We start from the raw sequence: 27,298 nt of genomic DNA on the forward strand, positions 1-27,298 counted from the left end.
CCCAGCTGTTGAGCCTGTGCCAAAAGGCAGGCTCAAGGGATGCAGTTGGAACTTGGCAATGAGGGCCAGCCCCTTGCATCCAAACACTCATCAAGGACTGCAAATCCTATCTCTGTGTGAGTAGCTTAGAAAATGTGTTAGGTAGTGCATCTAGGCTTTTGTTATGTTTATCTTTTGGCTTGCCTGAAATGAACATCTTGTAACTATGCATTCTATACCTGCAGGGCAAGGAGGCTTTGCATGAATGATACCTTATCACTCTATTCTGTCTACTTAGAATAAATACCTTTCTTTAAAAGTATCTGCTGTCTCTGTACTGTATATGTGCCTTAGCTCGGTTACTGCTTGCTCAGGTTAGCAAGGGAAGGAACTTATGTCCTTAGCAAGTCCCAGTGTGTGCTAAGGGGAATTCATTGGAGATTCACTGGGTGGTGGCAGCTTGACTAGAAGATCTCAAGGGGTCTCATTCAGCTCAGCAGGGAGCAGGAACAGAGACCCAGAAGACTCTAGGGGAAATTAAAGGGATCCACTGGGGCTAAGGGCCAAGAACAGGGTGGCTATGTGGCTGCTTGGACCCCAGGGATCATCACATTGACAAATAGATGTCTTTGGTAAGGATGGAAATAATATTTTAAAATATTTTTTAAAAAAGTTTTGAAAAATGGGTTTCTTGAGTATCTGGAAACCCTGGTGAGGAGAATGTGAGCTCAAGATTTATTCTGCACAAAAGTGTATGTGAGTCTTTTTACATAGAAAACAGCACTTCTGCACAGAAAGCAAGTTTCCTGCATAGAATTTTTTTTAATGTACATAAAACCACATCCATATATATATATATATATATATATATATATATATATATATATATATATATATATTGGCATGGAATAAATATTGAACTGCAAAGAATAATTGAAAACTGTTTTCCCCCGACAATGACTTCCTTGTAGTGAGTTGAAAAAATGGTAAAATTATTTATGTTTGCCTGCAAGAAAAAATTATATGACTATCTGCATCCCAAGTTTTTGTTGAATTACTGGGGATAGGTCTCCTGGGAGTTGAATCCCAGTTGGAGGATTCTGAGAGCTGTCTTCCAAAAAGTATTTTCTCCAAGCTCTGCTTTTACTAGTGAGATTGCCAGGGACCATGGCTCCCAAAAACCAGATGTGACTGAGCCTACCTGATGATTAGAGCTCTTATATTCTTACTTGCAAGAGCCTTCTAAACCAGTGGCCCTCAGACATTTCCCATGGCCCCTCTTTACATCTTCATGTGTATGTCACCACACTGTAGTATATGAATTAGAATATTTTGTTTTGTAATGTGCATATATTTAGTCTATGTTTTACCTCTCATTTAAGGATATTTGGATTCTAACGCTCCCTCATTTAGACAGGGTCTCTTCTTCATTGTAGAGCACTAAAATTTTAGAGTCTATCCTCACTTTAGAGAAATGGTTGCGGTTGTGACTGACAGTTACTCAAACCATCTCTTCCAAAGCATGCATGTCCAGAGAAATCATTGGGGCAATAAGTGACTGTTCATCCAACCATTTCTCCTGAAGTGTGGGCATCAGGAAAAATGATTGAGGCAGCAGTAGTCAAAGAGGCTAAACACTTCATGAAGCCAGATGCTCTGTGAATGTGGAGACAGCAGTCGGCCTCAGTAAGCAGTTGGGGCTGCAATTGCCACTCCTCTCCCTCCTGAAGCTTGTGTGTTGGATGGAATTGGGTCAGCAACCTTTGCTTCAACCTCCTCTCAAACCACCACCATCAACCTCCCCACATACCAGCTGCAGCCTGAGCCCCAGCCCCATCCTCTCCACCAAATCGTGATACACACTTCCTCCTCTACCTCTCTCACTCCCTGCCATTTGTTATGATGTTGAGGAGGACAATGGCAAACCATTCCAAACACCTCCTCTCTCTGGAGGGTGTGCTAATCACTGATTGAGGTTGGGCACCCTACTTGACAAACTGTCATGCCCTTCTGGGGGAGCATGTGCCACCATTTGAAACCTAGGCTCTAAACCACATAACTCCTTCTCTGCCATAGAGTCTAAAGGCCAGGTCACTGAGCCAACATAACTTTAATCTTCCTACCGTGACAGTAACAGGAAGCCTGGCTCTGCAGGAAGGAAGTAGAGAGGCAGCTTAGCCTGGTGACCCATAAATTTTTCCTTTCATCTTTCCCCTATGGCCTAAATCAGAGGCTGAGAGTTTGAGCAGCATGTTTACCAAGCATGTTGCTGAGCAGTGGGATTGCTCTGTGAAAGAGTTCCCGTTACATCGAGGAATGGATTCTCAAACAAGTTAGGTCCATAAATTTATATGAGCTTGTCTTGTTCACATCTCAGAAACAAAGACAGAAACAGTTTGCAGATGAAAATCTCTAAATTTACTTGCTCATGAAGTGTCTTGCACAATAAAAAACATGTTTGAAAAATGTCCATGGGGGGAAAAACATGTTCATCTGGAATATGCATGAATTGGATTAAATACAATTTAGTCTCAATTAGAACAGGCCCACTGAATTAACAGAAACTTGGTAAGCCAATATTCGGAAACCTAAGTACTATGGATTCAATAAATCTACTCAAATTGGGAATAACAATTGGATTTCATTCATATGCTTTAGTCTGGTGGGAGGGAATGTGCCTTTCAAATGTGTGCAGGAAAAATGTGAATGTTTTGTAATAAGTGGTGGCCTCCCATCTACAGGGGTTCCTGGATGAAATGAATTGTCTACGTCCATTTCAATCAGGACTGGCTATGGACTAGAGAGAGCTTTAGTTGCCTTGGTGGATGGCCTACACCAGGAACTACACAGAGGGGATGTGTCTCTGTTAGTTCTTCTGGACCTCTCAATTACTTTCAGTACTATAAACCACATTATTCTGGGCTGCCTCACTGGACAGGACATGGAGGTTATTCACACTGTGAAATTAATCCAGGATGAATTTGGGTTGAATCTCTGGCCCCATTCCCACTGGCTCATTTAACGTGGGTGGAACTGGGTAGATCCGGATGCCCCTCCCCTGAATCTCTCCGTTAGCGAGTGCCCACTAGATTTGAGGGGCATTTTAACCCGAATGTCTTATCGGCTTTAACTTGAAGGTGCCTGCTGTCAATCAAGCAATCATCATAGGTGACGTTTGTAGGGGCATCGGAAGTGTGGTTCCCCCCTCCTTTTTTTAAAAGAGCCATGCACAAAGTGCCTCAAAGTGTGTACATTTTGTCAAAATTTAAAATCTCTTTTGTGTGTGTGTGTGGGGGGGCATTTGGGTCAGTGCAGGTTATGATCTGCCCTTGGCCCCATTTTCAACCCCAAAATGCAAGTTAATGCATCCTGTATCCCCCACTGCTTGCCACCCCAGAATGCCTCTTACACATGTAATAATAATAATAATAATAATAATAATAATAATTTCATCACCTCGGAAATGCCAGAAAAGGATGCGATTATCATGCATTCTTTTTTGCTTTTAAAAGCAATTCAGGGCTACCCTGAATTCTTTGCAAAAGCATGTATCGTTTTGCCAATTGCCTAATTTACAAGAGCAACAAATGTAACATTCGAATTGTAGGATTGATTTGCAAAGGAAAAAAAGTCTAGCCCATTTGCAACATTTCCCCTTTGCTGGAAGCCAGCAAATAGAAGGGAAAGTGAACAAGCAGCTAGCCACGTTCTATCTATATATATCTGCCTCAAGAAAAAAAAACATGCGCATATTTTGTCAAAAATAATTTTAAAAAATAAAAAAGGGGGGGGGGGAAGGTGCTTGATGGGAGCTCCGTTCGTGCCCTGCCTTTGACCTGACCTGACCCTTTTCCTCCTGCTAGTGGAGCTTTGCCATTGCCTTCCACTGAGGCTGAGAGAGAGTGACCTGTCAGTTCCAACTGACCCATGGAATCAATTGGGAATAAAAGGGAAATGCAGCACAGGCATTCTGACTGTAGCATCCGCATATAACACAAATAATAATAATAATAATAATCCAGGAGCAAGAGGAAATGAAAGTAGAACAAGCAAGCACCCAAAAAAATCATGCACATAAATTGTCAAAAGAGGCTGCTTCTGCTGCATCCATTTCCCTGCATCCCCCAACTTGGCCCCACAGCCCTATTTCCCTGGGCAATCCTCCTCCTTCCTTCCGACCCTCACTTCCCTCTGAGCTGCCCTGGCTCCTTCATCCTCCTCCTCCTGGTCCATTATAGGATTCCCTCCATGGCTCCCTTCTTCCCAGGGCTCCTTCCTCCTCCTCCTCCTCCATCACTTTCTCCACTCCCCCTCCCTCTGACAGCCCTTTGCAGCCCCCGTCAGTCATCCTGATTTCCCCTTTTAGCCTCCTGTCACTCTTTGCCATTCCCCTTTTTCCTTCGGCTCTTTCCTCGTCCTCCTCCCCCTCCCCTCCGATGAGGGGAGGGAATGCTCTGACCTCTGCCCACCCTCTGACCTTAATCCCTCCCTGAATTTGCCCCAAACATGATCGAGGGCAAGTTCATATTTTGCAGAACCCAGGTCTTTTGAGAAAAGACAGATTTTAGCCCGATTCTGGATACCCCGGGGTAAGGGGATTTTCCTTGTGCAAGCCTTGACATGGATTGTGACAGAATCGGGCCCAATATGAACTTCACGTGGATGAATCTATTTCAAAACCAGTGTAAAAGGTAATGTGAATGGCCCCTCTGTTGTTCACATGCATTCTCAATACACTCAATTAAATTGGAGGGGGGCTACCAGAAAACCTACTTAATCTGGAATAAGATAACAAAATTAATTTCAACACAGAGAAATGTAAGGTACTGCACTGGGGGGGGGGATGAAATGCATAGATATAGGATGGATGACACCTGGCTTAATGAGACTATACATATGTGAAAGGAATCTAGGAATCCTAGGAGACCACAAGTTGAACGTGAGTCAACAGTGTGATGTGGCAGCTAAAAAAGGTCAATACGATTCTAGACTACATCCATAGAAGTATAGTGTCTAGATCAAGGGAAGTAATAGTGCCACTCTATTCTGCTTTGGTCAGGCCTCACCTGGAATATTATGTCCAGTTCTGGGCAACCCAATTCAAAAAGGATGTTGACAAGCTGGAGCTGCAAATGTGATAAGTATACCCCCAATTCTGTCATCCAAGTCATTGATAAAGATGTTGAATAGTACTGAGCCCAGGACAGAGCCTTGTGGGACCTGACTGGTAACTTCTCTCCAGGATGTAAAGGAGCCATTGTTAAGCACCCTTTGGGTTCGGTCAGTCAATCAATTACAAATTCATGTAACAGTTACTTTGTCTAGCCCACTTTTTACAAACTTGTTTTCAAGAATGTCTTGGGAAACCTTGTCAAAGGCCTTACTGAAATCACGATATACTATAACCACAGCATTCCCTTCATCTTCCAAGCTGGTACTTTTATCAAAGAAAGAGATAAGATTTGTCTGGCATGACTTCTTTCTCTGAAACCCATGTTGACTTTTTGTGATTATGGCATTGCCTTCTAGATGTTCACAGACTCTCTGTTTAATGATCTGCTCCAGAATTTTTCCTGGTATTGATGTCAGACTAACTGGATCATAATTGTTGGGATCCTCTTTTTTCCCTATTTGAAGATGGGGACAACGTTGGCCCTCCTCCAGTTTGCTGGGACTTCTCCTGTTCTCCAGAAGTTCTCAAAGATTATTGTCAATGGCTCTAATAGTACATTTGCCAGTTCTTTTAATACTCTTGGATGTAGTTCATCTGGTCCTGGAGACTTAAATTCATTTAGATTAATAAGGTATTCCTGTACTATCTCTTTACTTATTATGGGCTGAATTTCCCCTATTCTGTCCTCTGCTCAATTTTCCTCAGGTTGAGCACCCTTTTCTGAGAACACTGAGGCAAAGAAGGTGTTGAGTAATTCTACCTTTTCTCTGTCCTCTGTTAGCATTTTGTCATCTTCTCCACACAGTGGCCCTACTACTACCTTATTCTTCCTTTTGCTGTGGGCATATCCAAAAAAAACCTTTTTATTGTTCTTAACCTCTCTAGCAAGCCTGAGTTCATTCTGCGCTTTAGCTTTTCTGACTTTACCCTTACATGTGCTTGCTATTTCTTTGGCGGGTTCCACACCACCAAAAAGTACGTGCTTGGCACATACTAGGGTTAGGAAGGGGCGTCCTTTCCAGATGCCCCTAACCCTAGTATGTGCCGAACACGTACAAAATGGTGGCGCCCATTCTACATGGGCGCTGCCATTTTTATGTAACGGATGCTTAGCCATTAGCACCTTGCGGCATCATAACCGTGCCGCAAAAAGAACCCACTTTTTGAGGGTTCTTTTTGCTGCGCCAGAGAATCGTGCGGTTTGTCCGCTGTGGTTCCCTGGTGCAGCAAACACCAGCGCTGGCAGACCGGTCTGTAAAGCACCTTTGAATTCCTTTTTGGTGATTTCCTCCTTTTTCCATTTCTTATACATGCTTAAATCTAGCTCAGTTGAAAGTTCTTTAGTCATCCATCCTGGTTTCTTGAGACACCTCCCATTTTTCTTCCTCATTGGAACTGTTTTGAATTGTGCCTTCAGTATCTCCCTTTTGAAAAACTCCCATCCATCCTGAACTCCCTTCTCTTTTCGTATTCCTGACCAGGGATAACCCTCAGTACTACTCTAAGTTTACTGAAATCTGCTCTCCTAAAGTCTAGAATGTGTGTCTGACTTTGCTTGGCTTCTCCTTTCCACTGGTGATATCTACAAGGGTGCTCCCCCCCCCCCTTATGTCTGTGGTTGTCTGACCTCCACCCCTCGCTTCAGCTATGTGATCCCCAGTAACTCATATTCAGACATATAATGAAAATGGGATCACATTGAAGAAAGATCATTCAGTCTCATAGGTTCTGCAGAGCATTAGAAATATCTCAGCCTGGTATCAGAGAGTTATTTTCAGCCTTCTCTGCTTTCTATTAAGTATATACTTAAAACCACCTTGTGATATTTCAGCCGGTCTGTATGGCACAGCTACCTAGAAATCTGAAGCCATTTCTTCTTTTAAGCACATGTGGAAAATATCCCAGCTCACACATCTGCTTTCTTAAGTATAGAAATAGAACCATTCCATTGTCTTTCATTGCTTGGGCCCAAATTCAGCTCACTCTTCCCCTTTTAATTCCATGGCTTCCCCCCACCCCCCAAACACCTGTTTCCTGTAGGATCATTATCATTGCATTTTTGTCCAGGGAAATCTGTTTAAGAAACTGCAGATTCAGTATATCAGAAAATATATGTCTTGTCATCTCTGTTTTGGATGCAACATGGTGCAGCATCAGTGTTGCATTAAGTTGTTTGCAAGTGTGGCTAGCTGAGTTTTTTCAGACATACTATTCAGCTGAAATTCCACCCAGTAATTATTTACAGCTTTTCAACGTGGCTGAAACAGATCTCTGGCTGCCCAGTATGGAGCTGCTTGGCTCTGTTTTTGTAACATATATACAGGCTGGACTCTATACACATACACACACACACACATCAAAATTCTCTGGCTTAGTAACCCAGATTCTGTGAGGACAAAAGTGGAATTCTAAGACAAGCATTCATCATGAAAAATATGCAACTCCATGATTTTTTCTTTACTTGAATAATTTATTTTTCTGCGAATCATGGGGTGGAGGAAGGAATTTCATAGGTCACTGATCTCTCACAGCCTGATCATCTCATAGACTGATCACAGCCTCACAGCCTGATATTTCCCTGTAATACCTCCATCTTTTAAGATTTGTTTTCAAATCTCCTGTGACATCTAGTCTCTATGACAAGGGCTAGAAGGCTGCTTTTGAAAAAGATGAATTTCTTAGGACTTGTATTTCTTCAGCGTATGGGGCCGAAAGCTTTGCAGGTTATCAGGGGATGCCATTTTTCATGGCTGGCCGTCATCTTCTTCACACCGTGGAGGTTTCTTTTTGAGCTGTGCGCAGGCCACCGTGTGTGGTTGCTGCAGCCTGCTTTCGGGGTAGAAAGGGGTGGCGTCTTGCTGCCCCTTTATACCAATCTGTCCAGCCCCTTAGTTATGTAAGTAAACATATGTTTAAAAAGAAAATCTGCAATTATACATCTGAGTTCCTCAAGAAGTCTCATATGAACAGCATCTATACCAACAATTTGTTTGTTTTTAGTTTGTCAATAAGATGTAAAATGTGCTTCCTTGTCTCACTTGTCCTCCTTAGTTCTTTAGCATCTTCTTTAAAATTTCAATTCAGGTATCTGTCATACACCTTCTACAGTGAAAACCAACTAGCAGAATTTATTCCTGATCTCTGCAATTTCTATATCCTCCTCTAATATGACCTTAACTTTTTTGTTATCCAATAAACCAACTGCTTTCATTAAAAAAACAAAAACCCAAACATTGCACATGTACAGTTCTGGTATTTCATTCACAGAGATGAATTTGTTTTTTCCAAATGTGCTTAGAAATTATTTCATGTATACCTATGGCTGCCAGCTGTCTCATCATTTCCTAATCAGGAGTAGCTTATTGTACACTTCTCTTAATAATTTAGAAATATTCAGGTTTTGGTGCATGCATATTTGTTTGCAGTTAGTCTGTTTAAAGGCTTAAAATGTCTGGACATTTTATTGTTCTGACCATGAATAAATAGCATATTTAACAAAAAAAGTAAAACTGTGATTAATTGGCGACTGTTTAAAAGTGAAACTAAACAATATACACAAACTCTGAGTGGTGAGAGCGTATTTCATCCAGCCAGTTAAAGCAACAATAGCTGTACAGTCGGCCCTTCTTATACACGGATTTTTTATACACGGATTTAAGCATACACGGTTTGAAAATGTTCCAAAAAAGTATAAATTTACCTTGATGTTCCATTTTTTATTAGGGACACAATTTTTCTATGTCATTATAGTTAATGGGACTTGAGCATACACAGATTTTGTTATACACGGGGGATCTTGGAACCAAACCCCAGCGTATAACAAGGATCCACTGTATTTCAATAACCGTATCTCAATAACCATCAGTAGTCAGTTATAAGTGTATTACAACAGTTATGGCTTCAGGGCTGTCAGTGGGGAAGCAGCCTTGCAATGTGAAGAATTCTGGGAGGTGTTGTCCAAAATGTAACTCTCCAAGCTTTGAGAGGGGAACATAACTTACCCCTTCTATCTTATGTTTCAAACCATCTTGATAATTTTTCTGCTTTGTTTATATCTCTAAACCACTCACAGATTTTATATACAGAATGACAGAATTACATACCCTCTAACTGTCCCAGTTTGGTGGTGATGGCCCCAATTAATCCTCTGTCTTCCCATTTTTTAAAAACATCCCAGTTTCTGTCCCTCTTTCTCTCCCTCTTTGTCCTCAAATTACTTAAGTTGCTACAAACTGAGTCCAAAGTGCAAAAGTAATTTGAACTCAATTAACTCAGAAGAGGGGAAAGGAGAGAAGAAGTGGAACTCCCTCTTTTCACTATTCAAACAAAAGCAAACTGCTGCAGCCTCTCCTAGCTTGTGTGTTTTTCCTCATTTATAACTTTTTCCATCTTAGCCACATTCTGATGCTGTTTGTTCATGTGTATGCAAGGTTTGATCTGTGAGGTATTGGAAGGTACATTGTTAGAAATATAGGAGCCAGCATGATGTGATGGTTTGAGCATAGAGCCAGGACAATGGGAGACCAGGGTTCAAATCCCCACTCGGCTATGGAAATCCAATGGGTGATCTTGGGCAGTCACAGTGTCTCAGAATCAGAGGAAGGCAAAGGCAAACCCCTTCTGAAAAAATCTTGCCAAGAAAATCCTTTGCAAGGGTCACCTTAGGGTCACCATAAGTCAGAGGCAACCTGAAGGTACACAACATCATAGTGTACGCCACTTTGATTGTGGTAACAAAAGACAAGTTATAAATTAAAGTTAAAAAAAATGCAAGTGGCTAAATGTTTCTTGTTTGTTGTTAATTGCCTTTGAGTCAACCCCGACTCATTGTGATCCTGTGAATGAGAAACCTCCAGGACCCCCTGTTCTTAATTTCTTTGCTCAGCTCCTGCAGGTTCAGGCCCATGACCTCCCTGATTTAGTTTAACCATCTGCTGTGTAGTCTTCCTCTCTTTCTATTGCCTTCCACCTTTCCTAGCATTGTTGCTTTTTCTAATGAGATGCCTTCTCATGATGTGTCCAAAATATGATAGCCTCAATTCAGTTATCCTGGCTTCCAAAAGATATTTGTTAGTCTTTTTGACTAGGTTGATTTTCTTTCTATCAGCTTTCTTCAATTTCCAGTTCTCAAAGTTGCCTTAATGCAACATCCCCCATAGTATGAGTGAAATAGCTTTTTGGATTACAGCTCCACACTAACTGGAGGTTTCCAGAAGTTGCAATCCAAAGCAATAAGTTTTCCAAGCTCTGCTCTGTCCTTCTATGTCTTCATCCTGATGTCTGGTTGCAGATGTTTTACAAAACCACATCTCTTCATCCCACACCCAGTCTTAAAATCAATATTTTATATGTTATTATTTTTAAGACAATGAATATCCTGTCTTCCTGTTGCTTATGCATTGCTCAGTGTAGGGTGGGGCTAATATCAATTCAAAGCAACTAAATATGAAAAACCAATACAAGATTATAAAACCAGATAGTTGAAGCAAATATAACAGAGGCATTGTATAAAAACTATCTGATAAAAACAGCCCATTTGTCCGAGATAAGGGAAGGCTTTTGCTAGCCCGTGAAATGCCATGAAAACTGTTGAAAGGCAGGCCTTTCTTATCACTTGAATCTAAAATGGAGTCTCAGTAAAGTTATACCACTACTTCATGAAGGAACTCAGCTCCTTTGGGAAATATGTGCTTATTATTTATAATCAAGCTCTTTTCAACTGACGCTATTGCGCAAGGCTCCAGAGCCAGCATGAATCAGAACAAACCACTTCAAGAAAACCTGGTGAAAACATCCTCTCTAGTTTCATGGTGGGATTGTATGACTCAACCTTTGGCAAATTAGTTGCCCTACCAGTGGTTTTTCCAGTGGCTTGGTTCCAACTCAAAGCAGAGTTGACTTGAGGATGTTAAAGATTCTAGTGCCAGTGTGCCTCTGAGACAAGAGCAGTGAGGCAAAAATCACTCGGTCTCATTTTCATGAGTTTCTCAGAATCCCACCAGCATTTTCTTCCTCTCTTTATTTCATAGCAGCTTATGAGACTTTATGTTTTCTTCTTGTACTGAAATTCATACAACCTGACTACATTTTCTATATTTGTGCATTTATTTTCACAAACAATTTATGTAGCACATTTTAGCTATTCAGTTTACAACATGCAGCCATTTTGTGTATATTTTATTGCTTAGAAACACCCTGTAAAACTTGACAAATGTATGGATCCTCAGTGCAAGGTACATATTATTTGGCACCAGGTCTCTAAAGGTATGAAATCTCACTGAGACTGTCATGTCTAACATAATTTCTTTTCATCCTTAGTTGAGAGGTTGTAAGGATGCCATGTTCTGGTATGCAGGCTGAGATGCATGAACAAAGCTTGTCTAGAGAAGAAGATTTTGTGCACGGTATTAATAATACTTTCTATGCTCCACCTCCTGTCCTGCTGTGATCTCTCTATGGGCTTTTAGAATTTTCTTGTCTGCTAAACTATTCTTGGGAAAATCCCTTTGAGGGGGGCATTTTCTTGGGAAAATTCATGCCCTATGAAGAGCGACTTAGGGAGTGGGTATGTTTAATCTAGAGAAGAGAAGGTTAAGAAGTGATATGATAGCCTTGTTTAAATATTTGAAGGGATATCATATAAAGGATGGAGCAACTACAGGAAAAGAGATTCCACCTCAACATTAGAAATAATTCCTGACAGTAAGAGCTGTTCAACAGTGAAACATGCTACCTCGGAGTGTTTCCAAACAGAGGCTGCACACCTGCAGCACACAGGTCTCTTTTAACTCTTTAATTCTATGATATACCTGTACTGCAGCCACTGACTCATAAACTACAAGGTTGTGAGTTCAATCCCACTCAGGGGCCCAGAGTCAACTCAGCCTGGCATCCTTCCAAGGTTGCAAAAATGAGTATCTAGCTTGTTGGGGGCAATTGGTTTACACATTGGCGGGATACAAACCGCCGCTTTGCGGCGGTCCTCCTTCGGCGTTGTTTGCTCCACGCGGGAGCCGCAGCAGCCAAACCGCGCGGCTCCCGCGCGGAGCAAAAAAGAAGCTCCATTTCGGAGCTTCTTTTTGCGGCGCCTCCATGACGTCACGAGGCGCCTGGCGCGGACTCGCGACGTCATAGGCGCCGCGACACGTCTGGACGCTGTGCGTCCAGTACGTAAAGATGGCGGCGCCCATGTAGAAGGGGCGCCGCCATCTTGTACATATAGGATACGTACTAGGGTTAGGGGGGTGCGGAAGCACCGCCCCTTCCTAACCCTAGTACGTATCCTATACGTACTAAATGGCGGTGTGTATCCCGCCATTATAAACCACGTAGGGAATCCTTAAGTGCACTGATAACTTGCTTATTTTAAGTTTATCTATTTTAAATATTTAATGAATTTAAATTGGAATTGATGATTGTATTTTAGTTAAGGGATGAAGGATAGAATTTTAGTTTGTATACATTAAGTATTGTGTAGGTATTTTATGTGTTTGCTTACGTAAATTGTTTGTGTATTTTATGTATTTGTTCATGTAATTTTGTAAACCACCTTGATCCTTTGGAAAGGCAGTATATAAGTAAAAATTGTTGTTGTTGTTGTTGTAAGTAGTACAGAAATGTAATTGCTATTGCTATAAATGACAGCCCTAGCAAATTTTGCATTCTCCACAATGCCCTGGAACTAAAATAATACAGGAGGAGCTAATGGTGGCCATTGTTATTTGTTAACTGCCATGTGGAAGAGACATCTTCAGGACTCCCTATGTTCCACTGCTCTACCTAATTCATGTCCATGAGCAACTTAATCGAATCCATCCATTTAGCATGTGGCCTTTCTCTCTTTCTACATTCCTCCGCCTTTCCTAGCATTATTGTCTTTCCCAATGAGTCATTCTTTCTCATGATATGACAGAAGTATGACCATTACATACACAAATGTGGTGAAGAAAATTTGGTATACTGGTCTTTTTTGTAGGGTTGTGGGGAGAGAGTACTTTTTTACATAACACACATTTAAATTATGGAACTGGCTAATAAGCACCAAGCTCATGAAAGGGCTATCAGGGACTGTTGGTCATGATGTATATTTGCTAAGACCACCATAGTTGGAGCACAACTGTATATTTCAGTTGATGTGGAACATGAATGAAAAGATGCTGTTGAATTCTTAAACAAGCTTCATTTATATACCGCTTCATACCGCCTAAGCAGTATCTAAGTGGTTTACAACTGTAAACTAATTTGCCCCCAACAATCTGGGTACTCATTTTAGCGACCTCAGAAGGATGCAAGCCTGAGTCGAACTTGAGCCCTTTTGCTGGTCTTGAACTCACAATTCTTTTTCTGTCCACTTTCTTCACAGTCTAGGTTTCACAACCATACATAGATACTTTGTTGTGGCTTTTCCACAGGTATCTGGTTGGCCAAACTATATAGGCCTTTGGTTTGATCAATCATAGTTCTTATGAAAAAAATATTTATCTCTGAAATATACATTTGGTATTTCATATGGGTTGCAATCCTAGGACTTGGAAGGGCCACTATAAAGGAAGTAGATAAGCTCCTGAAGTGTAAACATATATATCACTGAATACTAAAATTAGGATGATCCATGCCATTATAATTCCAGTATCTATGTATGGTTGTGAAACCTAGACTGTGAAGAAAGTGGATAGAAAAAAGAATGAATTCATTTGAGATACAATGCTGTGGATTGCTAAAAAGATAAATAAATGTGTCCTAGAACAATTCTGGCCTGAGCTCTCCTTAGAAGCCAAGATGACTAAACTGAGCCTGTGGTACTTTGGCCATACCATGAGGAGACATGACTCATGATAAAAAACGATAATGCTTCATGAGGTAGAAGGCGCTAGGAAAAGAAGAAGATTGCATTACAGGTGGATAGATTCAGAAAGCCATGGCCCTGAGTCTGCAAGAGCTGTGCAGTGCTGTCAATGACAGGGTGACTTGGAGGGCTCTTATTCATAGGGTCACTGTAAGCTGAAGTTGACTTGAAGTCAGTTAACAACAACAAGCATTTATATTCCTTTGCAGTAGGAATGTTGTGATGCCTGAATTGATTCTGAGATCCTACTGACTGTGAGCAATGAAGCAAATTATTAAAGTTTTTCCCTCCCCTGAGAGAGATGAACTGAGTAAAAAACTTGGCCATGAAGATTGATTTCAGTCTTAGGCATGTTGGACCAACAGTTTATGATTAGCACATACCTCTCTTTTTCTCAAAAAGAATGTCCTTCGCCTTCAAAGGCTTCCTATGAGCAGTGGAAAATGTGTAGTGACAAGCTGACAGTAAATTTAATGAATACCACACAAATGCACCACATTATTTTTTTTAAATAAGTTTACCTAGCACTGACCTTTGGATGCTCTTCTTCACTTTCAACTGCCTAAAATAAGCCATTTAAATAAAATAGGAATAAAATAAAAAAGATTTTTGCCTGAAAGGAATGTTGACTGAGTACTGGATGACTCAAACTCCAGACATTTAAGAAAATAAAAGAAGAAGAAGTTAAAATGCCTCATGAGTGAGTCATAATGTAATTTTGGCTTGGTCTGTGGCCATTACAAAGTTGCCATTGTAAAGAAAGGATTTCCTGATCTTGTGCTACTGAACCATTCTTTTGCAATAAGAAGCAATTTTTCAAAAAATCATGCTTCATGTAAAATACATGAAAGTGTATTTTAAACTTTCCATGGGCTGTAAAGTCCTTTATTCATGAATTCCTGCCAAAATGTTTCTAAAGACCTTAGAAAGTTCCTTTTAAAAGTAACTGATTACAGGTATAATATTGAAACTGAAGGAACGCTTAACATTTTAGTAAATATATTTTAAAAAAGCTTTCTCATTCTCAAAGAATGAGCTTTGGTGCAGATTCTGGATTCCTAGTATGCATGCATCATTTAAACAGCATACCTTCAAATGACCCAAAGCAGCTTTATTTTGGCCTGTCTGTATGGGGCCCATGTTGACTTTTTGTGATTGTGGAATTACCTTCTAAATGATTACAGACTCTCTGTTTAATGATCTGATCTAGAATCCTTGATTGTGATTTCCTGCATTGCAGGGGGGTTGGACTGGATGATTCTAGTTGCCCTCCCCTGAACAGACTCCAATATCCTTGAACTCTGGTCCCCAGAAATGGACAAAATATTCCAGGTGTGAGGTGTGACCAAAGCAGAATAAAGTGGTGTTCTTACTTCAATCATGGTTTTTTTGTGGATTTTTTGAGCTATGTGGCCATGTTCTAGAAAATTTTCTTCCTGGCATTTTGCCAGCATCTGTGGCTGGCATCTTCAGAGAATGCCAGCCACAGATGCTGGCGAAACATCAGGAAGAAAATTTTTCTAGAACATGGCCACGTAGCCCAACCCCCCCCCCCCCCCAAAAAACCATGGATGCTGGCCATGAAAGCCTTCGACTTTACATTACTTCAATCATTTTGGACATCACCTTCTTGTCATTTCATCCTAGAATTACATTGGCTTTTTTTTACTACTGCATCACACTGGCAGGTATCTGCCCAGATCCTAGTACCCTCTAGGTTCCCTGGCACATCATGCAAAAGATGCAAACATTCCATCAGTGAGAAAATGATCAGGGAGAGAGGAAGAAGAGAATGGAAGGGGTAGTGGGAGAAGTCAGTGCCTAAGGCCCATGCTAGAAAGTAGACCATTGCATCAGAAAGGAGAAAACTCAGTAAATTAGATTGACCTTTAGAGGGGCAGTTTCAAGAAAGCCTGACTTTTGAAAGGCACGTATGTACTGGTTAAGACATACACTGGGAAGAAGGCAGGGTTAGCCAGGGAGTGTGGAAGAGTGATCATGGATCACCAAAGCAGCATAATAGCACAATTGCAAAGAAGAGTGGTAGTGATCAATTTCAAACAGGTATGATGGCTCTTAAGGACATGGGAGTGCTACCACATCTGATAGTCATGATGTTCCTTTACTCAGAACAAGAGGCTATTGTTGCCCTCCCCTGAATTTCCATACCTTGTATTAAACATTGATCAGGAAGGAGACAGCAGTCAAGAAATCAGAAGAAGACTAGGAATTGAAAGAGCAGTGTTGAAATAACTAGAAAAGATCCTAAAGAGTAAAGTTATACAATTGAGCACTAAAATTAGAATTGTACAAGCCATTGTATTCCCCATTATCATGTATGGATGTGGGAACTGGACAGTGAAGAAAGGGGATGAGACGAAAACCAATTCATCTGAGATGCGGTTCTGGAGAAGAGTGTTGAGAATATCAGGGACAGGCAAAGAGACAAGCAAATGGATTCTTGAACAGATCAAGCCTGAAATCTGTCATAGTATGGCGACATCATGAGAAGGCATGGCTTGTTAGAAAAGACAATAATGATAGGAAATGCTGAGGGAAGCAAAAAGAGAGAAAGACTGCATGCTAGATGGATAGGCTCTATTAAGGAGCTCATGAGTATGAATTTACAGGACCTAAGGAGAGCAGTGGAAAACAGGAAGTCTTGGAGATGTCTCATCTACAGTGTCATCATGAGTCTAAGTCAACTTGAAGGCAGTTAAAAACAACAACGCTTGCTTCTGTTTGTTTCAACAATGTACTTGCTTTGAGAGAACAGGCTGGTGTGATAAAGTCCTACAGAATTATAGCACTATTGTTCCACCTTAACTGCTATGGCTCTATGCTATTGGAATTTTAGGAAAAGGCATTTAGAATTCTCAGCCAGAGCACTCTAGTGCCTCACCAAACTACCGGTAACAGGATTGCATAGGATGGAACCATAACAGTTAAAGTGGAATAATAGTGTTCTAATTCCACAATATGAACTGGACCCCTGGTGTAGTTAGGCCTTGAGATGCTGCTTTAGTCTCAGAATAGTTCATTCAAAAGGAAGGAACAGGTAACAGGATTCATGCTCCTATTAACTTCAGTTAAGCTCAAGTGCAAGTACTTACCATTTATGTCCCAAAATTGACCATAAAATCCTGGGTCAATTTATATACAGATCAGTGCACTAATTCTGCTTAGAAAGGTCCTGAAACAAGCATGCCTGATGCCCCACTCTTCTCCACTCTTTCTGCCTGGAGACAGGAGGTTTTGTGTGTGGATGTCAAAGAGTTTCCCAATCTGATCTGGAAACCTTCTCTTCCCATCAAAGAAACACCCCATTTAATGCCATTTCCTTTCCTCCCCAATCTGATGTTAAAATCTCTCCTCTAGCATCGGGGAACTGGTGTTACGTGATCAGGAGAGGTCTGGAGAAGAAAGGACGGATGTGGTGTTTTACCCTTTCCATCCTTTGTTATAGCCCCCCAAGTTTTACCCTCAACTTACCCATGGGTCATATCAAAATCCATGATTTTTACCCTAAAACGGTCCCTTGACATGAGTTTGACTTGTACACAAATATATACGGTAAGCCTATTTTAGCCTATTTTATATAAAGTACAACCAAGTGCTTTATATTAATCAACTGGGCTGAAACAGTGCCATTCATAGATGCACCAAATCAATAATAAAACACTGTTAGCTAATATTTTCCAGAATTAATCAGAAAAGTTAAGAAGTTACAGTTTCCAGAGGCTCTAGTTTTAGAGCACTCCAATGATTATAACTTTAATTTGACCCCAATTAGTTTTTTTTAATGTTGTGTTAGAAATGAAGTTCAGAATAAGTTGGCATTCTACCAGTAGTTAGATTTAGAAATTCTGTCTAAATCATGAACAGCTGGAATTCCATGTCGCTTGTAGAGATGGGAGGGCATCTCACCAGTCACATCCCAACTCAAATTCTTTTCAAACAAATATGTACCACAAGCATCTACTCATACCCAGTTCTGTTTCAAAGATAAGAATTGAAGAAAAGCCAAAAAAATACTTGGTTATGTCTGTGCCTTTTACTGGTGCACTACAACTACCATGCTCTTACTATTGGCCATTCTGTATTGGAAGAGGGCCAACAAATTGAAGTTTAATTCATACAAGGCAGATGTGCTCCTGGTAAATCAAAAGACAAATCAAACAATAGGGATTCAGCCCTGAAGAGACATAATCCTGGATTCAACCCTGAGCAAAAGGTCCAGGCTTCACTGGTGAGCAGAAGTCCATTTGCAAAGTTGAAGCTAGTGTACCAGCTGCATTCATGCTGGATGGCACTGGCACATGCCTTGACTACATCCTATTTGGATTTCTGTAATGCCCTGTATGTGAGGCTGCCTTTGAAAAGTGCTCAGAAACTTCCATTGGTCCAAAGAGCTTGTACCTAATGTTATATCACACTATAATAGGATTAATAAATATATTAGGGGATGTTTGGAGGCTTACAAGTCCAAAGCTGCACAAGATGTACTATAGAAACATGAAACATGAGAAGCATGAATCAGTTTCATTCAGTGTGAGAATGAAAGTTTGTTACATGAGCCCCTTTCATATTTTCAACTGAATGTGATACTTGGAATGGGATTTTTGTTAATGTCTTTGATAAGACATTTTTCAATTACACAGGCCTGCAAAATGGAGGGTCATAAAAACCTTTTTAAAATGTATGCTAAATTCATGGGAATTTGGTATTTAAATCTAAAAATGAGCTCAGATTTGCTACATCATGTGCAATTTTTTCACAACTTGCTTTAATGTTGCATATGTGACTTTAATTTGCTAACAGGAAACAAAAAAATCAATTCAAAAGTACAAAAAAATGGACATCAGAGTCTGCACATAATCAAATTGAATAAAAACTGAATTGATAAAAATATCAAATTTGTGAAAGAACTGAGTGTGGCACAACATTTTTATTGTGTTTTTGAATGCAGCACCCAGAAATACATTAAAAAGAGCTACAATAATGAAGAAAGATGTTTTTCATTGCAGGCCTGTGTTATCATTTAATTATATTGTTATAATGTTATTGACAGCTTAAATATAATTTAATGTTATTAATTTAGCTACATTGTGTCTATTCTAATTTGGGACAACACCATGAATCCCATTTTTTTTATTTATATACCGCTATTCCAAAGATCATAGCGGTGAACAGCAAGTAAGCTAATTAGCAAGTAAGCTAATTTGCCCCCAACAGTCTGGGTACTCATTTTAGCGACCTCGGAAGGATGCAAGCCTGATTTTTGTGGGGAAAGGTGGGATATAAAGCTAATTAACTGTCCAGTTACAGTGTGGATTGAAGGAGTGGCTTTATTTACACTGTGGGATGTAAGACAATATTGCATCTGGTTGAATATACAATGTTTAGTGTGAAAAGACTTGTGAGCATGGCTCCACACAGTCTAGATGTCTGGCACTCCTTTACCCACAAATGTATCCTCTCTTTCCTTACCTCCACTCATTTCAATGAGCAAAGCAGATCTGCTCTGCTCTTGCATTGAAATGAATGAGATGACTCTAAGAGGAGGAGAGCTTTGCTTATAACTACATACAACCTCAATCAGAAAGGATTGCCAATTTTGTGTAGGTTTACTAACTTAGACTGCTGCCATATTACAGAATTAATGCAGATTGACATTGCTTTAACTGTCATGCCTCCATCTTATGGAATCCTGGGATGTGCAGAGCTCTCTGAGAGAAAAGGCTAAAATATCTCACAATGACAAATCCCACAATCCCATAGCATTTAGCCATGGCAGTTAAAGCAGTGTCAAACTGCATTAATTCTGCAGTGTAGATGCAGCCTTGGCTTCTGCACAAAGGAAAAAGTGCTACTGTTCACCATGAGTAGGTGGAAACGTACCTCCAGAATTAACTGGCACACAATAAAGTGTGAATCTTCTTATGGGGAAGTGATGTGTATGTCTGTATGTACTTTCCTGTGTCTGTGGTATCAAAACCACTGTAAAACAACCAATATAAGACAACAAAAAAGACAGTTCCATCAATATTCTGTAACTGTCAATGTATTTATAGAAAATCTGTGAACATTTTTGCCCCAGCCCCTTTTTTCCAGTACCAGTATGCCACTGAATCCCATAGAATGCCTGCCTGGATCTGTTGTTGTGTGCCTTCAAGTCATTTCTGATTCATGGCAAATTTACAGTGCTTTATAAATAAAATATAATAATAATAATAATAACAACCATAAAACCTATCATGGAGTTTTCTTGCCAAGATTTGATCAGAGGAGGTTTGCAATTGCCTTCCTCTGAGGCCGAGAGAGTGTGACTTCCCTAAAGTCACCCAGTGGGTTTCATGGTTGAGCTGAGAACTGAACCCTGGTCTCCAGAGCCATAGTCCAAAACTTAAACCAGTATACCATGGCCTGCCAGTCTCCATAAAATTATGATCATTTTGGAATCTAAATCAAAGCAAGATATCTCTTTGAAATTTCAAACCCTTAGGAAGGGAGATAAATGAAAAAATGAGAAGAGGCAGGTTTGTGGGTGTTTGCTTTTTTAAATTCCTGGCAACAAATTCCACTTCAGGTTCACTAATATCACCTTTCTTTCCTATGTCAAAAGGAGAAAGAAACATTTGCAGCAAAGCCAAATCAAGTTTGTCATTCCACTAAAGAGCAAAAATGCAAAATGACAACAATTCATTACACACACACACACCCCTTAACCACAAGTGCAAGGTATAAATGAACTAAAGAAACTACATAGATCAAACATTGGTCAAAGAAAGGCCTGTTACAGACAGGCCAAAATAAAGCTGCTTCGAGTCACTTTGGAGGTATGGTATTTTAATGATGCATGAGTCCTAAGAGTCCAAAAGCCACACCAAAGCTGCACTCCAGTCCTTAGGACCGGAGCGTGACTTTGGTGCGGCTTTTGGACTCTTAAGACGCATGCATCATTGAAATACCATACCTCCAAAGTGACTCGAAGCAGCTTTATTTTGGCCTCTCTGTAACAGGCCAAAGACTTTAAAAGATCCATTACCAAAAAAGTACTACTTAATTGTACCTCTTCATAGGCCTGTTACAGACTGCCAAAATAAAGCTGCTTCGAGTCTCTTTGGAGGTATGCTGTTTAAATGATGCATGGGTCCTAAGAGTTCGGAGGTCGCACCAAAGCCACACTCCATTCCTAAGCACTGGAGTGCAGCTTTGGTGCAGCTTCCAGATTCTTAGGATGCATGCATCATTTAAACAGCATACCTCCAAAGAGCCCCGAAGCAGCTTTATTTTGGCAGTCTGTAACAGGCCATAGTCCCACTGAACAAAGGAGGCAACATGTGACCCACAGGGTGGCATTCAGTGAGACTACTACCACTACATTTATTGGCTCAACTGATAAATGTCAGTTCAGTGGCAGCAAAATGGCACACACACCCCCACACACATATATAAGAGAGAGAGAGAACAAATGATATTCTGTTCATGTGTGTATATGCATATAATTGATTTCTAGCTCACCCTCACTGTCTTGAGCTGGAACTCAAGACAGCTTACAGCAACAACAGCAATTTTAAAACATACAAGCAGTATAGAAATGTACTTGCTATTACTGTTGCTATAAAAATAAACATTAGAGCTGAGATCTATATCAGGATTGTCTAACAACAAAAACTGCATCTGACTAAGGCCCTTTCCCCATCAATGCTTTGAGGTATCTTTTCACTTCATAAACATCCTAAAACCTCTTGGTCACAGACACTTGCCTCACTTACACTCTTAATGCACTTTCATTGAAACGAATTAGGGTTGGAGTGTCCTTCTCTCATGAGTTTTATCTTTGGAAGTGTGTTGTCTGTGAAGTTATTGTTATAAATTCACTCAGGACAATACTCTTCTGGAAGCAAATAAACATTAATTTTATTTATAAACATGTGTTAAGATTGTATCTTTCCAAGAATGTTTCACGGATCGTATGGTTACAGTGGTCACAGTACTTTAATAGATACAAGTTAATTCTTATTCAGTCTTTCAATCCTAAACTGTTCCTTTATTCTTTTAAACCTCTCTTATACAATTAATCTTCTTCCCCTATGAATTCTGGTAAGGTACACTGGCCTGAATTCCAACTGACAACTCTCAGAATGGAACAGATCTGAACTGATTCTTAAACTGACACACCCATTGTGCCAAACGTCTTAAATGGCAAAGTTCCATACTTGAATGCAACCCTGAATGTTCACCTCAATGCACAACTGAATGAACATGCACAATGGCCCTACATGCACAACACGGTGCCTCTTAACTTTGAGCTCCAATCAGATGTTCTGCATCAGACAATAATGTCCAGCCACTTTCATAGGGGAATGTATATAGCCATAAGATGGCAACAGGTGATAATATTACAAGACTGTTAAACAAAGTTCATTGTTATGAACAAAGTTCATAAGCACACTAACGTCAATTTTAAAAACACATTATAAAATATTTGGTTATATAAATATCAGTATCCTGTAAAGCAGTGGTTCCCAAACATTGCTCTTCCAGATCCCAGATTTCCTGTCTGTTGGTCAAGCTTGCTGGGGCTTCTGGGAGTTGAAGTTCAAAACACATGGCGGACCAAAGTTTGGGAATCCCTGCTATAAAGAATCATAGAGTTGGAAGGGACCACAAGTCCAATACAGTCCAATACACAGCTGAAGCATTCTAAAGAGATAGCCATCCAACTGGTTTAAAGACCTTCAAAGAAGATAGTCCGCCACCCTCAGTGTCATGCTCTTCCACATGGTTAAGCTAGGCCAGGTGCATGGTAGCAGGAATGCTCTACTCCCTCATTTGCCTATGAATGTTCTCATAGAATGATTGAAATCATATCGTTGGAAGAAGCCTCATAGTCCATCACGTCCATCACCATGTTCATTGTAGGATCTCCAGCTAAAGCTCTGAGCAAGGGTTGGACTCAATGGGATCCAACTGGGTAATGTCTAAAGATGCCTTAGGTCTTGTTGACTCTGCTATGTTTCTATGTAGTTTCAACATCTGACTTTTAAGCTCAGCTCCTCCTTCCTTTTCCCCAGCTCTTGGTTCGCCTATGGTAGGGATGGAGAAACATCTGCTCTCCCAGATGTTTATCACACTATGCTCTTAAAGAGGTACTATTCCAGTGTGACTCCTCTAGCAGCCTCCTGTTGCATGCTGGGATTGGCAGTTTTAAGGAGCTGAACTTCTCTGCCTGAGAATTCTAAATACCCCTCCTTAAAACTGCCAATCCCAGCATGCAACAGGAGGCAGCTAGAGGAGTCACACTGGAATAGTACCTCTTTAAGAGCTGGTCTGATAAACACCCTAGTATTATTGGACAAAATGTTCCATTAATTCTAACCAACATGCCCAATTTTGAAGAATGAACTGGGAACCTCCATCCCACAACATCCTTATCCCACTGCTCTTAGCACTAGTAATTGTGTATAAAATTCCCTCATTTTGTAATAGTTAGCCAAGATAATCTAATATTTAAATTGTCAAAGAGATGACTAAAAGGAAGGAGGCAGTGACCTGAAAGAGAAAACCAACCTTTTGGAACATAAGTGCATCTAGACTCAAAGTTATATTTCTTTCATTTCAAAGGCATTGGCCACTTAAACAATAGCAGGTTAGCAGTCTGTCTGTTGGGTGGAATTCAAAGTTCTTGCCAAGAAAACCCCATGATAAGGTCACCTTAGGGGCACCATAAGTTGGAAATGACTTGAAAGCAACAGACTCAAGGACTTAAAGAATCACAGCAGTAACCTCTGCATGACCCCAAGCAATTATCAAGGGGATGTAACCACACACACACACACACACTGAAAGAGGATTTCCTTGTTACTATAAATGCAGTTTGCTGCCCCATACAAATACTTACCTCTCAATCTTGATTGTGTGCAATCACTTCATCTCTTGAGAATGTTCTGCTGCCCGTGCTGTGGAGAGATGATGGAATGGATGGATTTGGGATGCAAATATGACCTTGGTAGGCTGTGTTTGATTCCTGTTTTAAACAAACAAACCAACAAACACAATTCTGAAGCACGAAGAGCCTTGTGACAGGAAGTAGGACGACTAAAGCACTAAAAGCATTTTGAACTTTCAAAACTCTATGATTAAACTAAAAGAAAACATGGTCCTGAAGTTACAAAGAAGATATTTAGGAAGGTGAGCAAAACCATTGGTTAGTATCAAATAGAGAAGACTATAAAATTAGGGCTTCTTTGTACCATGATCCAGGATAGTCTAGGGGCAATCTGCAGTATCTGGCCCCACAGCTACTCCTACTTATCCCTCTTACTTTGGCATCCATTTCTGCACCACAGCAGCTACTTCAAGTGTGTCCTACTGGGCTGTTTGTTGCATCCACCACCATTGTGAATCATTCACTTCTGAGATCAGAAGAAGTCACCCAGTGATGATCACATGGCTGGACACCTCATTCTGATTTCAGAATAAGTGACCCATTCTGGTGGCAGATGAACTGGCCGGCCTAGTGGGTCACCTATGCAGACAGCTGCCATGGTGTGGCAACAGAGACCTCCAGATCTTCCTGGGAGATCTGGAACAACAAGTAAGTTTTTTTACTCTGTTAGCATTGTTGTATCCCTCGTCCTGGTGTGGAACATGTCAGATGTCATCTGGATTGCTGGCACCAGAACTGAGATTTGGGACATGCATTGTGTAAACAGGAACACACCAGAAAGTAGGGGAAACAGGCCTTTTGGTCCATGCAGACAAGGCCCTAGAAAAGTTTTTATGCATCCACACTAGCTGGTGCCACATCTACACTGCAGAATTAATTCAATCTGGCACCACTTTAAATACTATGGCTCAATGCTATGGAATTCTTGGATTTGTATTTTTGTGAGATATTTAATCTTCTTTGATTCCATAAGACTGAACTATAACAATTAAAACAATTTCAAGCTGCAATAATACTGCAGTGTGGCAGTAGCCTGGTTCTAACAACTGGATTTGGACTGATGGGTGAAAAAAGAAAAGAAAAGAAAAGCATCTTATTTTGAACAGGGCTTGGAAAATGACTTTGAAAAAGTAACATGTCATTAAATTCATTACAAATGTTCCTGAAGTAACTTGTTCGTAAATATTGTTGGTAACTCTTTGTGTTACTCATGGTATTATGACTCTTTTTTTTTAAAATGGTACCAAATTTTTGGGGAAAAAACCAGCTCAAAATGTATCTTCAAAACCAACTGGGGAATGTTATGAAAAAGTCCCCAAAATAACAAATTAAGGCACGTTACAGACGGTCAGGGGAGGAGGTCTTGAGGGTGTCTTCCCCTGAATACGGAGCATCCAAACCATCCGCCCTGGGGGGCGTGGCAAAGGTGGATGAGGTTTCTATACTGGGGGGAGTGAAGACGCTTCACCTGGGGCCGTTTCTTACCCTCAGCTTCCGTATCGCTGCCTTGCAGGATGCCCTAAAGAGAGAGGGAGCCACCGCATGGGCGGCCGTGAACGCGGCTTTTTTTTCTTTTGCCAGCTGCCGACTGTGCAGCTGCGCTGGTTAAGCACCGGCTGTCAATTTCTCTTTTGCTGGCTGCAGATTGCGCATGTGCACAGTTAAAGGGCCTAGGCCCCTTTAAACTTTATCCCCACCCTACCCAAGAACATAGGTGAACTCCTGCCAAGTGATCAGCTGGTGTTGGTATCCTTGTCTGCTTGCGCAGTGCGAGTGCCATCAGCATCATGGATGCCTCCTTTCCTTTTTTCCCCGCGCTCTTACTGAACCTGCAATGCACAGCCACAGCTGTCGCCACTGCCACCGCTGCCCCCTCTGCCCCTACTGCCACTGTAATGGAGGTCCCATCATCCACTTCAATAACAGCTGCAGACTTGGATGACAGCAGCAGTGATGATGACGCAGAAGAGCCAAGGGCTGCAGTGGCTGCCATAGCAGTTCAGCAGGGTGTTGCTGGTGGTGCCATGGCCATGGCCCAAGTGGGGCGGATTTGCCGCTGGTGGAAGGTCCCTAGATCAGAAGAGTGGTGGGACGAGATCGTCACATGCATGTGGTCTGACGAGCAATGGAGGTATTACTTCCGAATGCCCCGTGCTCTCTTCCACAGGCTAGTGGGCATCCTGTATCCAGAACTGGAGAAGTCAGACACAGTGATGAGGAGAGCCATCCCAGTGGATAAGACAGTGGCCATGGGCATCTTTACACTGGCACACAAATCCAGCCATGCTGTGACCTCAGCGCTGTTTGGGGCTGGCATTGCCACCATGGGGGAAATTGTGGTGGAGTTTGCCCTGGCCATGAAGAAGCTCCTGCTGTCACGGACTGTGTACCCGGGGAACACACGTCAGGTAGCGACAGCCACACCACCTTCTCTTTAATCTTTGGCAGCCCTGTGCTACTCTGTGTAAAATGTCACCCCTCACTGTACATTTGCTGTTTTTGCTATGGTGCAGTAGCGCAATTGTAAAATAGTTGTCCTGTTAATTCTTTTGCTTCTCCCCCTTCCTCTCCCCCACAGATTATGGATGCCTTCGGTCGGCGAGGCTTCTCACAAGTGGTTGGCCTCATAGACGGGTGCCACTGCCTCATCATACCTCCCTTGGGGCAGAGGAGCGTTTTTGTGAACAGAAAGGGCTCCTATTCTGTCATCCTGCAAGGGACATGCGACCACACAGAAAGGTTCATGGATGTGGAGCTCGGATGGCCAGGGTCAGCCCACGATGCCAGGGTGGCAAGGAATTCTATCATCTTCGAGGCCATGGAGGCTGGCATCTATGTGGAAGGGAACCCCAGCACCAACATCAGAGGCCAGCAGATTGGGCCCCTCATACTGGCTGACACTGCCTACCCCATTCGGAAGTGGCTCATGAAGCCCTTCAAGGTCCCCCACACTCCCAAACAGAAGCTGTTCAACAAGAAGCTGAATCATGTGAGGGGGGCTGTGGAGAGGTCATTTGGCAGACTGAAGGTGAGATGGCGCTGTCTCACTGCCCCACTGCTGGTGGCAGATGAGAACGTGGTGCCCATCCTTGCCTCATGCGCCATTCTGCACAACATCTGTGAGACCAAGGGCAGGGTCCTGGATGAGGGGATGCGATATAGACACCGTTTTGTGCTGCCCACCCTGGGAGCAATCACGGCGGCTGAAGAGACTAACAAGCAGAAAGAAGGGATGGCTGTGAGGAATGCCCTGGCAGATTTCTTTCTGACAGGGAGAATCTGAAGCATGGCTTCTGCGCCATCTGTGATGCCAGAGTACATTGTAGTGTAATAGCATAAGCATCTG

At 41.4% G+C, this 27,298-nt stretch overlaps 1 protein-coding gene across 1 annotated transcript; it reads left to right on the top strand.

Moving 5' to 3' along the window:
- On the top strand, window positions 1-27,298 carry LOC121919474 (putative nuclease HARBI1). The gene is made up of 2 exons (XM_042446105.1): window positions 1-116; window positions 26,531-27,298. The coding sequence occupies exon 2, from the start codon at window positions 26,534-26,536 to the stop codon at window positions 27,233-27,235; it is 702 nt and encodes a 233-aa protein (XP_042302039.1). The 5' UTR covers window positions 1-116; window positions 26,531-26,533; the 3' UTR covers window positions 27,236-27,298.

The sequence above is a fragment of the Sceloporus undulatus genome, chromosome 1 (assembly GCF_019175285.1).
Source record: "Sceloporus undulatus isolate JIND9_A2432 ecotype Alabama chromosome 1, SceUnd_v1.1, whole genome shotgun sequence".
Taxonomy (NCBI): domain Eukaryota; kingdom Metazoa; phylum Chordata; class Lepidosauria; order Squamata; family Phrynosomatidae; genus Sceloporus; species Sceloporus undulatus.